General features: G+C 34.6%; 1 protein-coding gene across 3 annotated transcripts in view; it reads right to left on the reverse strand.

The window, feature by feature from the left end:
- BRD10 (bromodomain containing 10) overlaps window positions 1-12000 on the reverse strand; it is a 104056-nt gene that overhangs the window by 25155 nt on the left and 66901 nt on the right. For 2 of the 3 annotated variants that reach the window (XM_068552693.1, XM_068552691.1), the window contains one exon: window positions 313-402. The exons of the other annotated variant lie outside the window; for it this stretch is intronic. In XM_068552693.1, coding sequence (XP_068408794.1) covers window positions 313-402 — 90 coding nt within the window. The remainder of the gene's footprint in view (window positions 1-312; window positions 403-12000) is intronic. 3 annotated transcript variants of the gene reach the window in all.

Consider the following 12000-nt stretch of genomic DNA (forward strand, 5'->3'; position numbering starts at 1 on the left):
ATATATAATAAGGTAAGCACTACCCAAAAAACTACCAGTCAGAAAACAACCAACCAGTATACTGGGAAATATCTAAAACTATACCTGATATAAACCAGGCAAACAAAATTAATTTACTTGCCCCAGCACCATTTTTGTGTATTAAAAATGAAAACTAGACCACATAGGAGAAATAAAAGAAACAATGTTTCTATTTTTCATTGCAAATTTTTATGTAACTCAGGACAACAAGATTTAAAAAGGCTTTAGGAAAAAGCAGGAATAAATTTTAATGCTGACAATAATAGATAGAACTTTTCGATCAACACCTACCGATTTTTTTCTACTGTTTTCCAGATCTTTGAGTTCATTCTCGATTTTTGTGATTAATTCCCTGAGTTCATCAAGATTAGTGCAAATAAGCTAAAATAAAACACAAAAACACAGCTTGATAACACATAATATAAAACACCCAAAATGTGGTAACAGAAGTTGTTTTAACACACTGAATTCACAATTATTTGTCTTTGTAACAGCAAAATGCAAAGAAAGCTCCGCAGTTTATATTTTAAAAGATATTTACTTGTTATGATGTATGAACTTCAGGCTTTCACCCCACATCCCCACCTTTCAGTTTGCTTTATAATCCAGGTTTTTTTTTTTTTTTTTAACATTCTTAACTTTCAGCCCAGAATGACAAAGATCTGGAAACTCACCCTAGATTTCACAGGTTACTGAATCACCTTTAAGAAATGCTTCATCAAGCAGTCCCCTAGCAGATGAATAAATGCACCCCTGGAGAACTATCATTTTACCTTTGCTTTGGTTGCTAACTATACAATTTAACAAATTGCATTACTGCTGTTGGGATTGCTAATAAAGAGGGACTTCAACTATATGAATATATTCAAAGAAGTTAATGTAATTAAGTATACATTCTTAATATGATCTTCTTAGTAGTCCTTAATAAAACCATCTCCAGAGATAGCATCTATTTCCTTTCATAATTGTGTGGCTCATTTTATTTCACCTTGGTAATGCTGGCAAATGGCCAAAACACTTGGTCTTTAATTATTAATTAATCATCACACTAGTTTGGCTTAATTACTAAAGATTTAAACAGTGAAGTATCAGCAACAATAACAAAAATATTAGTAACTACATTTTAGTTCTTGTAAAATTATACTGAATTTTTCCAATTTGTTCAATACATTTTACTTTTTTTTTCTAAAATAATTTAAGCTTATATTTTTAAAAATCTGTCGTGAAAAAGAAATAGAAGATTTCCAAACGAGAACTGCAACCACATATAGAGGAAAAGTTTTAGATTAATGAAAATCTTGTAATGTTTATACTGTGTGATAATGAAAAACCCCCCCACTATACTTATAAAGCTACTAATTCATCATTAAATTTTTATCAGTCCCATGTTTCTTACATTCATTAATTTCTTGTAAGGGTGTTGTTTTCCTAAAAGGCATATTTTCTTTTAAAAGAAAACAAACAAAAACAACAAAAGCAAAAGTAGGCTACAACAAGATCATTCCTCATGACTGTGTAACAAAAATGAGAGACTAGGAGCACCGACACTTTCTTTATCATTAAGTTGAACCATATGAAATTGCTGATATGCCTTTGATCTACAAAAATGGCAACGTGGTTCAACCTAATAGACAAAGAAAAAGTTATCACAGATAATTAAATTATACTTAGTATTAACAATTATTGAAACATCTACATAATTTCAAACTCACAGAACTGACAAAGCAGGGAAAATATGTATTTAAGTAACCCAAATTAAATAATTTCAGAGTAGAAAACAGTATGCAATGATGTAGCAGGACAGTGCAGCTGATATTTATTACACACTACACATTTCCATTTGCCAAATCTAGAATTATGGAAGAAATGCTGATGGTTAAGCAGTGGACTAGCTAATTATATAAGTGCCTCTAGAACTAGATAATGTCTTCAACTTCTGTTATATCAGTAAAGCCTCAGAACCACGTTGGCCCTACACCACGTTTCTAGAAAGTACTCAATGGGAACTAAACTTCCCATTGTATAATCTGCTATTATGACTACCATGTCAAATTTGCCACAGAGCTTGCAGATGGTTACACCCTTTTCACTGAACTTGATGTATTAGTCAATAGCACACCATGGATTTCTCATTTGCACATATGGCAAAGCTCAGAGGAATTTTCACTTGCATCTCAGCTGTCTCATTACACATGGAGTAAGGGTACATTTTGCATGTACATTGTAGAAACTTATGGTAACAATGAAAACATATACCCCTACACCTGAACACACCCTAAAAAATTTAAGATCTTTTAATTAGCAAGCAAATATTTATATCCCGTTTAAGGGAACAGATACCACAGTTCTGAAGTCAAACCAGGAATGATTTCCACAGCTTAAGAGCTATAAGTAAGCTGTACTACATCAGTGCTTCTCAAACTTTAACGTGCATAAGAATCACCTGGGAATCTTGTTAAAAGGAGGTTTTTGATTTAGTAGGTCTGAAGCAGGACATAGGATTCTGCATTTCTAACAAGTTCCCAGGTATGGTCTGAAGATCACATTTTTAAGCAATAATGTACTAAATGATTATGAATTACAAATCTGCATGGCTATGGAAACATGCTGGTAGTATGGAGCTAAATGAGTATGAAAATTCAAAAAGATTAATTAATTTCCAAATAGGGGATGGAATAGTGAATTAAATGCACAATGATAAGACAAATGTTTCTTAAATGACATGACTCAAACATAAATTTTGTTGAATTTGAGGGTCAAAATATTTTTAGCAATATTTACTTTGAAGTTATCTTAAAATGACTTAATATCTACATGACAATTTATACTCTCTTTATATACCTCTCTCTACATATATATGCAATACCTAATATATATACCCAAAATATACAGTCAAGTTAAGATATTAGAAAATTCTTGTATGGGAACATAATTCTAATTTTATTACTGATATCAAGGGAAAAATAATTTGATTTATGCCAATTCTGTCATATATACACTCTATTCCTTCTCTCTACAAAGTAAGGCATATGTGTGGCCTTTAAACTCAATTCATTTTCAAATGGTGCTTTTAAAAATACAATCAATCCAATAAGAAATGTTCACCTCAATAAGGAGAACAGATGCATTATTTGAACAAAGCAAAACAGCTTATTAAGACCTCCTCGTTACCTTAAATTTGAAAAAAATATCTAAGGCTCGGTGCTTCCAGGGGTGAAAAGGAAAGCTCCATAGCAGCTTGGATTACAGTCAGGTCACACTACCAACACTCATAAGAGAAGGTTTTCAGTCATACTGCAGAGGTTAGAAGAAGAGTTTTATCCCCCAAGAAGTACATCTTCAAGGATGTCACACTCTCCCTCAAATTAACCTTTCACTTGATGCAACCCATGAGAGAGTCACAAAATCATAAATCTTAGAGCTGAAAGGAACCGCCCAAAAAATGTAATTTGGTCCAAACCTTGGCAAAGGCTAAAAAGGTGTATCTCCAATTCATATACAAGCTAGTTAAAATTAACAGAGATAAAGTAACCTAAGATGACACACTCATAGAGAAAACCATGGAACCTAGGACTCCTCCTCCTCCTACTAGATCATATTCTTTAAGGGTTCCCTCTAAACAAAATAAAACAAAAAAACTAACAATAATTGAACATGTATTATAGTTTTAGGGATTAAATTATACCTAAGCTTTCACCCCTATTAAATGGTAAATATTAAAAGGTCCTCTCTCCAACTCAAGAAGCAGAAGTGTGTGTATACAGTGGGGGAGGGGAGGTCCTGTAGAGATTGAAAGAACTCCATGACCATATCTCAGAAAAATTACAAAGTAAATTATTTCTTATTTCATCACTACTTCAAGCTAGATATTATGCCCTTTGGGTATAAACTCAATAGGTTTGAGAGGTGTTTACTTTATTGATTCCAAAAAGGACACAAGTAAGGTAGCATACAAAAGTAAAAGAATATAGTAATTACATTAAAAAGCAAAGGGAAAACAATGCAAAGTCAAAATGAACAGGTCCAAATAAAATGGATCACATTTACTACCATTCTAATAAAACACTCCAATAATTTATTTAAAAAATTATAAGTAAAACAATAAATGCATCGTGTAAATTCAAAATCTATATTATATTTAAAATAAAATTATATTAACATCTGTTAAAACTATGAGGACAGGAAAATTCCTTCTCACTTCTATGATCATCATTATCAGCAATAATGACTACTTCAAAACCTGCAAATGAAGATATCATGTGTGACATGACAAGTAAGTATGATTAACAAGTTAAAACATTTTTATACCACTATATGATATGATTAAAGCCTGATGTTTCTCTCAATGTACTATATATAAAAATGGAAAAAATTTTAAGGGGAAAGTAAAACCCCATGATGTTAAAAGTGAAACAAAAAGCTGAAGTTGAAAATACTCATTTTATTAGGATACATTTCACATGCATGAAGAACAAATGAGAAGGATAAGGATGTGTAAAGAAAAATATTTTTAAAGAAAAAAGGTAGCAATTCAAAATAACAATACAATCAAAAGGTCCTTAACTCAGTGAAGCAGTCAAAATCTAATTTTAATTTTGGTCCCAATTTGTCACATTGAAGATAGTACTTTATTTCATATCCCTTAGTTTCTCCCTTGGTTAAATGGAGAAATAGAGCTTTTTCAGAGGTATGTTGGATCAGTGAGTTTATGCTTATGTTTAAAAATAATACTACTATGTAAGTCTTAATCAACAGCTGGATTCTGGATTTCCTCTGCAAAGGAGCCTTTCGAATAAATCACACATATGGAATAGGAACAAGTACACATGACATGAAAGATTTTGATTACCAACAAAAAGCAGAGTCATGGTAACTAAGGCTTTTAAATTATTTTAAAGACTTATCTTATTGAGACTTGACAAACTAAGCTTTAAGAATACTTTCTGGCACCTTCAAAATGGCAGAGGAGTAAGACGTGGAGATCACCTTCCTCCCCCCAAATACATCAGAAATACATCTACATATGGAACAAATCCTACAGAACACCTACTAAATGCTGGCAGAAGACCTCAGACTTCCCAAAAGATAAATATTTTTTTATCCTTTTTCTCTTTTTGTGAGTGTGCATGTGTATGCTTGTGTGATTTTTGTCTGTATAGCTTTGCTTTTACCATTTGTCCTAGTGTTCTGTCTGTCCTTTTTTTTTTTTTTTCTTAGTATAGTTTTCAGCGCTTGTTATCATTGGTGGATTTGTTTATTGGTTTGGTTGCTCTCTCTTTTTTTATGACTTTTTAATTCTTTATTTTTAATAATTTTTAAAAATTTTAACAACTTTATTTTATTTTATTATTATTTTCCTTTCTTTTTCTTTTTCTCCCTTTTCTTCTGAGCCGTGTGGCTGACAGGGTCTTGGTGCTCCGGCCGGGTGTCAGGCCTGTGCCTCTGAGGTGGGAGAGCCGAGTTCAGGACACTGGTCCACCAGAGACCTCCCAGCTCCATGTAATATCAAATGGCAAAAGTGCTTCCAGAGATCTCCATCTCAACGCTAAGACCTAGCTCCATTCAACAACCAGCAAGCTACAGTGCTGGACACCCTATGCCAAACAACTAGCAAGACAGGAACAAAACCCCACCCATTAGCAGAGAGGCTGCCTAAATTCATAGTAAGGTCACAGACACCCCAAAACACACCACCTGACATGGTCCTGCCCACCAGAAAGACATGATCCAGCCTCATCCACCAGAACACAGGCACTAATCCCCTCCACCAGGAAGCCTACATAACCCACTGAACCAACCTTAGCCACTGGGGGCAGACACCAAAAACAATGGGAACTATGAAGCTGCAGCCTGTGAAAAGGAGACCCCAAACACAGTAAGTTAAGCAAAATGAGAAGACAGAGAAACACACAGCAGATGAAGCAGCAAGGTAAAAACCCACCCGACCAAACAAATGAAGAAGAAACAAGCAGTCTACCTGAAAAAGAATTCAGAGTAATGATAATAAAGATGATCCAAAATCTTGGAAATAGGATGGAGAAAATACAAGAAACGTTTAACAAGGACCCAGAAGAACTAAAGAGCAAACAAACAATGATGAACAACACAATAAATGAAATTAAGAATTCTCTAGAAGGAATCAATAGCAGAATAACTGAGGCAGAAGAACAGATAAGTGACCTGGAAGATAAAATAGCGGAAATAACTACTGCAGAGCAGAATAAAGAAAAAAGAATGAAAAGAATTGAGGACAGTCTCAGAGACCTCTGGGACAACATTAAACGCACCAACATTCGAATTATAGGGGTCCCAGAAGAAGAAGAGAAAAAGAAAGGGACTGAGAAAATATTTGAAGAGATTATAGTGGAAAAATTCCCCAATATGGGAAAGGAAGTAGTCAGTAAAGTCCAGGAAGCACAGAGAGTCCCATACAGGATAAATGAAAGGAGAAACACTCCAAGACACATATTAATCAAACTATCAAAAATTAAATACAAAGAAAAAATATTAAAAGCAGCAAGGGAAAAGCAATAATTAACATACAAGGGAATCCCCATGAGGTTAACAGCAGATCTTCCAGCAGAAACTCTGCAAGCCAGAGCAAGCCGCAGGACATATTTAAAGTGATGAAAGGGAAAAATCTACAACCAAGATTACTCTACCCAGCAAGGATCTCATTCAGATTTGACGGAGAAATCAGCCTCATGGCACAGGGAGATCAGCTCGGTGGTTTGTGACCACCTAGAGGGGGGCGCTATGGAGGGTGGGAGGGAGGGAGACACAAGAGGGAAGAGATATGGGAACATATGTATATGTAAAACTGATTCACTTTGTTATAAAGCAGAAACTAACACACCATTGTAAAGCAATTATACTCCAATAAAGATGTTAATAAAAAAAAAAAAACCTTTACAGATGAGCAAAAGCTAAGAGAATTCAGCATCACCAAACCAGCTTTACAACAAATGCTAAAGGAACTTCTCTAGGCAGGAAACACAAGAGAAGGAAAAGACTTACAATAACAAACCCAAAACAATTAGGAAAATGGTAAAAGGAACATACATATTGATAACTACTTTAAATGTAAATAGATTAAATGCTCCCACCAACAGACAGAGACTGGCTGAATGGATACAAAAACAAGACCCATATATATGCTGTCTACAAGAGACCCACTTCAGGCCTAGGGACACATACAGACTGAAAGTGAGGGGATAGAAAAAGATATTCCATGCAAATGGAAATCAAAAGAAAGCTGGAGTAGCAAGTCTCATATCAGACAAAATAGACTGTAAAATAAAGACTATTACAAGAGACAAAGAAGGACACTACAGAATGATCAAGGGATCAATCCAAGAAGAAGATATAACAATTGTAAATATTTATGCACCCAACATAGGAGCACCTCAATACATAAGGCAAATGCTAACAGCCATAAAAGGGGAAATTGGCAGTAACACAATCATAACAGGGGACTTTAACACCCCACTTTCACCAATGGACAGATCATCCAAAATGAAAATAAATAAGGAAACACAAGCTTTAAACAATACATTAAACAAGATGAACTTAACTGATATCTATAGGACATTCCATCCAAAAAGAGCAGATTACACTTTCTTTTCAAGTGCTCATGGAACATTCTCCAGGATAGATCACATCTTGGGTCACAAATCGAACCTTGCTAAATTTAAGAAAATTGAAATCGTATCAAGTATCTTTTCCGACCACAACGCTATGAGACTAGATATCAATTACAGGAAAAAATCTGTAAAAAATACAAACACATGGAAGCTAAACAATACACTACTAAATAACCAAGAGATCACTGAAGAAATCAAAGAGGAAATTAAAAAATACCTAGAAACAAATGACAATGAAAACACAACAACCCAAAACCTATGGGATGCAGCAAAAGCAGTCCTAAGAGGGAAGTTTATAGCAATACAATCCTCCCTCAAGAAACAAGAAAAATATCAAATAAACAACCTAACCTTCCATCTAAAGCAATTAGAGAAAGAAGAAGAAAAAAACCCCAAAGTTAGCAGAAGGAAAGAAACCATAAAGATCAGATCAGAAATAAATGAAAAAGAAATTAAGGAAATGATAGCAAAGATCAATAAAACTAAAAGCTGGTTCTTTGAGAAGATAAACAAAATTAATAAACCACTAGCCAGACTCATCAAGAAAAAAAGGGAGAAGACTCAAATCAATAGAATGGGAAATGAAAAAGGAGAAGTAACCACTGACACTGCAGAAATACAAACGATCATGAGAGATTACTACAAGCAACTCTATGCCAATAAAATGGACAACCTAGAAGAAATGGACAAATTCTTAGAAAAGCACAACCTTCTGAGACTGAACCAGGAAGAAATAGAAAATATAAACAGACCAATCACAAGCACTGAAATTGAGACTGTGATTAAAAATCTTCCAACAAACAAAAGCCCAGGACCAGATGGCTTCACAGGCGAATTCCATCAAACATTTAGAGAAGAGCTAACACCTATCCTTCTCAAACTCTTCCAAAATATTGCAGAGGCAGGAACACTCCCAAACTCATTCTACAAGGCCACCATCACCCTGTTACCAAAACCAGACAAAGATGTCACAAAGAAAGAAAACTACAGGCCAATATCACTGATGAACACAGATGCAAAAATCCTCAACAAAATACTAGCAAACAGAAAACAACAGCACATTAAAAGGATCATACACCATGATCAAGTGGGGTTTATCCCAGGAATGCAAGGATTGTTCAATATACGCAAATCAATGTGATAAACCATATTAACAAATTGAAGGAGAAAAACCATATGATCATCTCAATAGATGCAGAAAAAGCTTTTGACAAAATTCAACACCCATTTATGATAAAAACCCTCCAGAAAGTAGGCATAGAGGGAACTTTCCTCAACATAATAAAGGCCAGATATGACAAACCCACAGCCAGCATCGTTCTCAATGGTGAAAAACTGAAACCATTTCCTCTAAGATCAGGAACAAGAGAAGGCTGCCCACTCTCACCACTGTTATTCAACACAGTTTTGGAAGTTTTAGCCACAGTAATCAGAGAAGAAAAAGAAATAAAAGGAATCCAAATCAGAAAAGAAGAAGTAAAGCTGTCACTGTTGGCAGCTGACATGACACTATACACACAGAATGCTAAAGATGCTACCAGAAAACTACTAGAGCTAATCAATGAATTTGGTAAAGTAGCAGCATACAAATTTTTTGTTGTTGTTGCAAGTTAAGTGTTACTTAGTTATTTATTTTTTTCCAGGATACAAAGTTAATGCACAGAAATCTCTTGCATTCCTATACACTAATGATGAAAAATCTGAAGAAAAATTATGGAAACACTCCCATTTACCACTGCAACAAAAAGAATAAAATACCTGGTAATAAACCTACCTAAGGAGACAAAAGACCTGCATGCAGAAGACTATAAGACACTGATGAAAGAAATTAAAGATGATACAAACAGATGGAGAGATATACCATGTCCTTGGATTGGAAGAATCAACACTGTGAAAATGACTATATTACCCAAAGCAATCTACAGATTCAATGCAATCCCTATCAAACTACCAATGACATTTTTCACAGAACTAGAACAAAAAACTTCACAATTTGTACGGAAACACAAAAGACCCCGAATAGCCAAAGCAATCTTGAGAAAGAAAAATGGGGCTAGAGGAATCAGGCTCCCTGACTTCAGATGATACTACAAAGCTACAGTAATCAAGACAGTATGGTACTGGCACAAAAACAGAAATATAGATCAATGGAACAGGATAGAAAGCCCAGAGAGAAACCCACGTATATATGGTCACCTCACCTTTGATAAAGGAGGCAAGAATATACAGTGGAGAAAAGACAGCCTCTTCAATAAGTGGTGCTGGGAAAATTGGACAGCTACATGTAAAAGAATGAAATTAGAACACACCCTAACACCATACACAAAAATAAACTCAAAATGGATTAAAGACCTAAATGTAAGGCCAGACACTATAAAACTCTTAGAGGAAAACATAGGCAGAACACTCTATGACATAAATCACAGCAAGATCCTTTCTGACCCACCTCCTAGAGAAATGGAAATAAAAATAATAAACAAATGGGACCTAATAAAACTTAAAAGCTTTTGCACAGCAAAGGAAAACATAAACAAGATAAAAAGACAACCCTCAGAATGGTTGAAAATATTTGCAAATGAAGCAACTGACAAAGGATTAATCTCCAAAATATACAAGCAGCTCATGCAGCTTAATATCAAAAAAACAAACAACCCAATCCAAAAATGGGCAGAAGACCTAAACAGACATTTCTGCAAAGAAGATATACAGATTGCCAACAAACATATGAAAGGATGCTCAACATCACTAATCATTAGAGAAGTGCAAATCAAAACTACAATGAGGTATCACCTCACACCAACCAGTCAGAATGGCCATCACCAAAAAATCTACAAACAACAACTGCTGGAAAGGGTGTGGAGTAGAGGGAACTGTCTTGCACTGTTGGTGGGAATGTACATTGATACAGTCACTATGGAGAACAGTATGGAGGTTCCTTAAAAAACTGAAAACAGAATTACCATATGACCCAGCAATCCCACTACTGGGCATATACCCTGAGAAACCATAATTCAAAAAGAGTCATGTACCACAATGTTCACTGCAGCTCTATTTACAATAGCCAGGACATGGAAGCAACCTAAGTGTCCATCCACAGATGAATGGATAAAGAAGATGTGGCACATATATACAATGGAATATTACTCAGCCATAAAAGGAAACGAAATTGAGTTATTTGTAGTGAGGTGGATGGACCTAGAGTCTGTCATACAGAGTGAACTAAGTCAGAAAGAGAAAAACAAATACTATATGCTAACACATATGTTTGGAATCTAAAAGAAAAAAATGGTTCTGAAGAACCTAGGGCCAGGACAGGAATAAAGTCGCAGAAGTAGAGAATGGACTTGAGGACATGGGGATGGGGAAGGGTAAGCTGGGACGAACTGAGAGAGTGGCATGGACATATATACACTATCAAATGTAAAAAAGATAGCTAGTGGGAAGCAGCCACATAGCACAGGGAGATCAGCTCAGTGCTTTGTGACCACCTTGAGGGGTGGGATAGGGAGGGTGGGAGGGAGACGCAAGAGGGAGGAGATATGGGGATATATGTGTATGTATAGCTGATTCACTTTGATATAAAGCAGAAACTAACACACCACTGTAAAGCAATTATACTCCAATAAAGATGTTAAAAAAATATATATATATAAAGAATACTTCCTATGACTCTGTTATAACTGTGTACAAAAAGAGAATTCACATAATGTTAGATTTCTCTCTCAAATATTAAACAAATTAAAAGGCTTCTGGGTAAAAGTTAACTTTATTAAGGAAATCAATATTCACTTTTCAATCTAAAAATCTTACATTATAAAACACAGAAAAACAAAAAATAATTTAGTCAGTTTAACAAAGTAATCTGTAACTGTTAAATTTGACATAAAAGCTTATATCACCAACATGCTAAAGACTAAAAATAAAAATATTTTCTAACTTTTTGCAATTATTGCTAAGTAAAAAAACATGACGAGTTCCCCTATATGCCAAATGTATAACCCGACATAACGCTAGAGTAGGGAGGGCTAAGCATAGGTTTTCCCTCTAATAAAACACAATGATGCAAATAATATTACCCAGTTTTTCACTTTTCAAATACTTGTAGGCTTAATGATGAAATTTCATGATTTATAAAATATGACCAAATCTGAGACTTATTTCAAGGTCTTAAGTTCCTGGAAAAAGTGGTAAAGGTCAGTAATAGATGCTCTTAAACCAACTCTTAATTGATTTTCCTCCTCATAAACACAGTATTTTTTGTCTAAAGCATCTTGCATGCTTATTTGAAAAAATAAATAAGATAATAAAACAGTAAGTTCTATCATTTAATCCTCAC

Source organism: Eschrichtius robustus, chromosome 10, assembly GCF_028021215.1.
Source record: "Eschrichtius robustus isolate mEscRob2 chromosome 10, mEscRob2.pri, whole genome shotgun sequence".
Classification (NCBI taxonomy): domain Eukaryota; kingdom Metazoa; phylum Chordata; class Mammalia; order Artiodactyla; family Eschrichtiidae; genus Eschrichtius; species Eschrichtius robustus.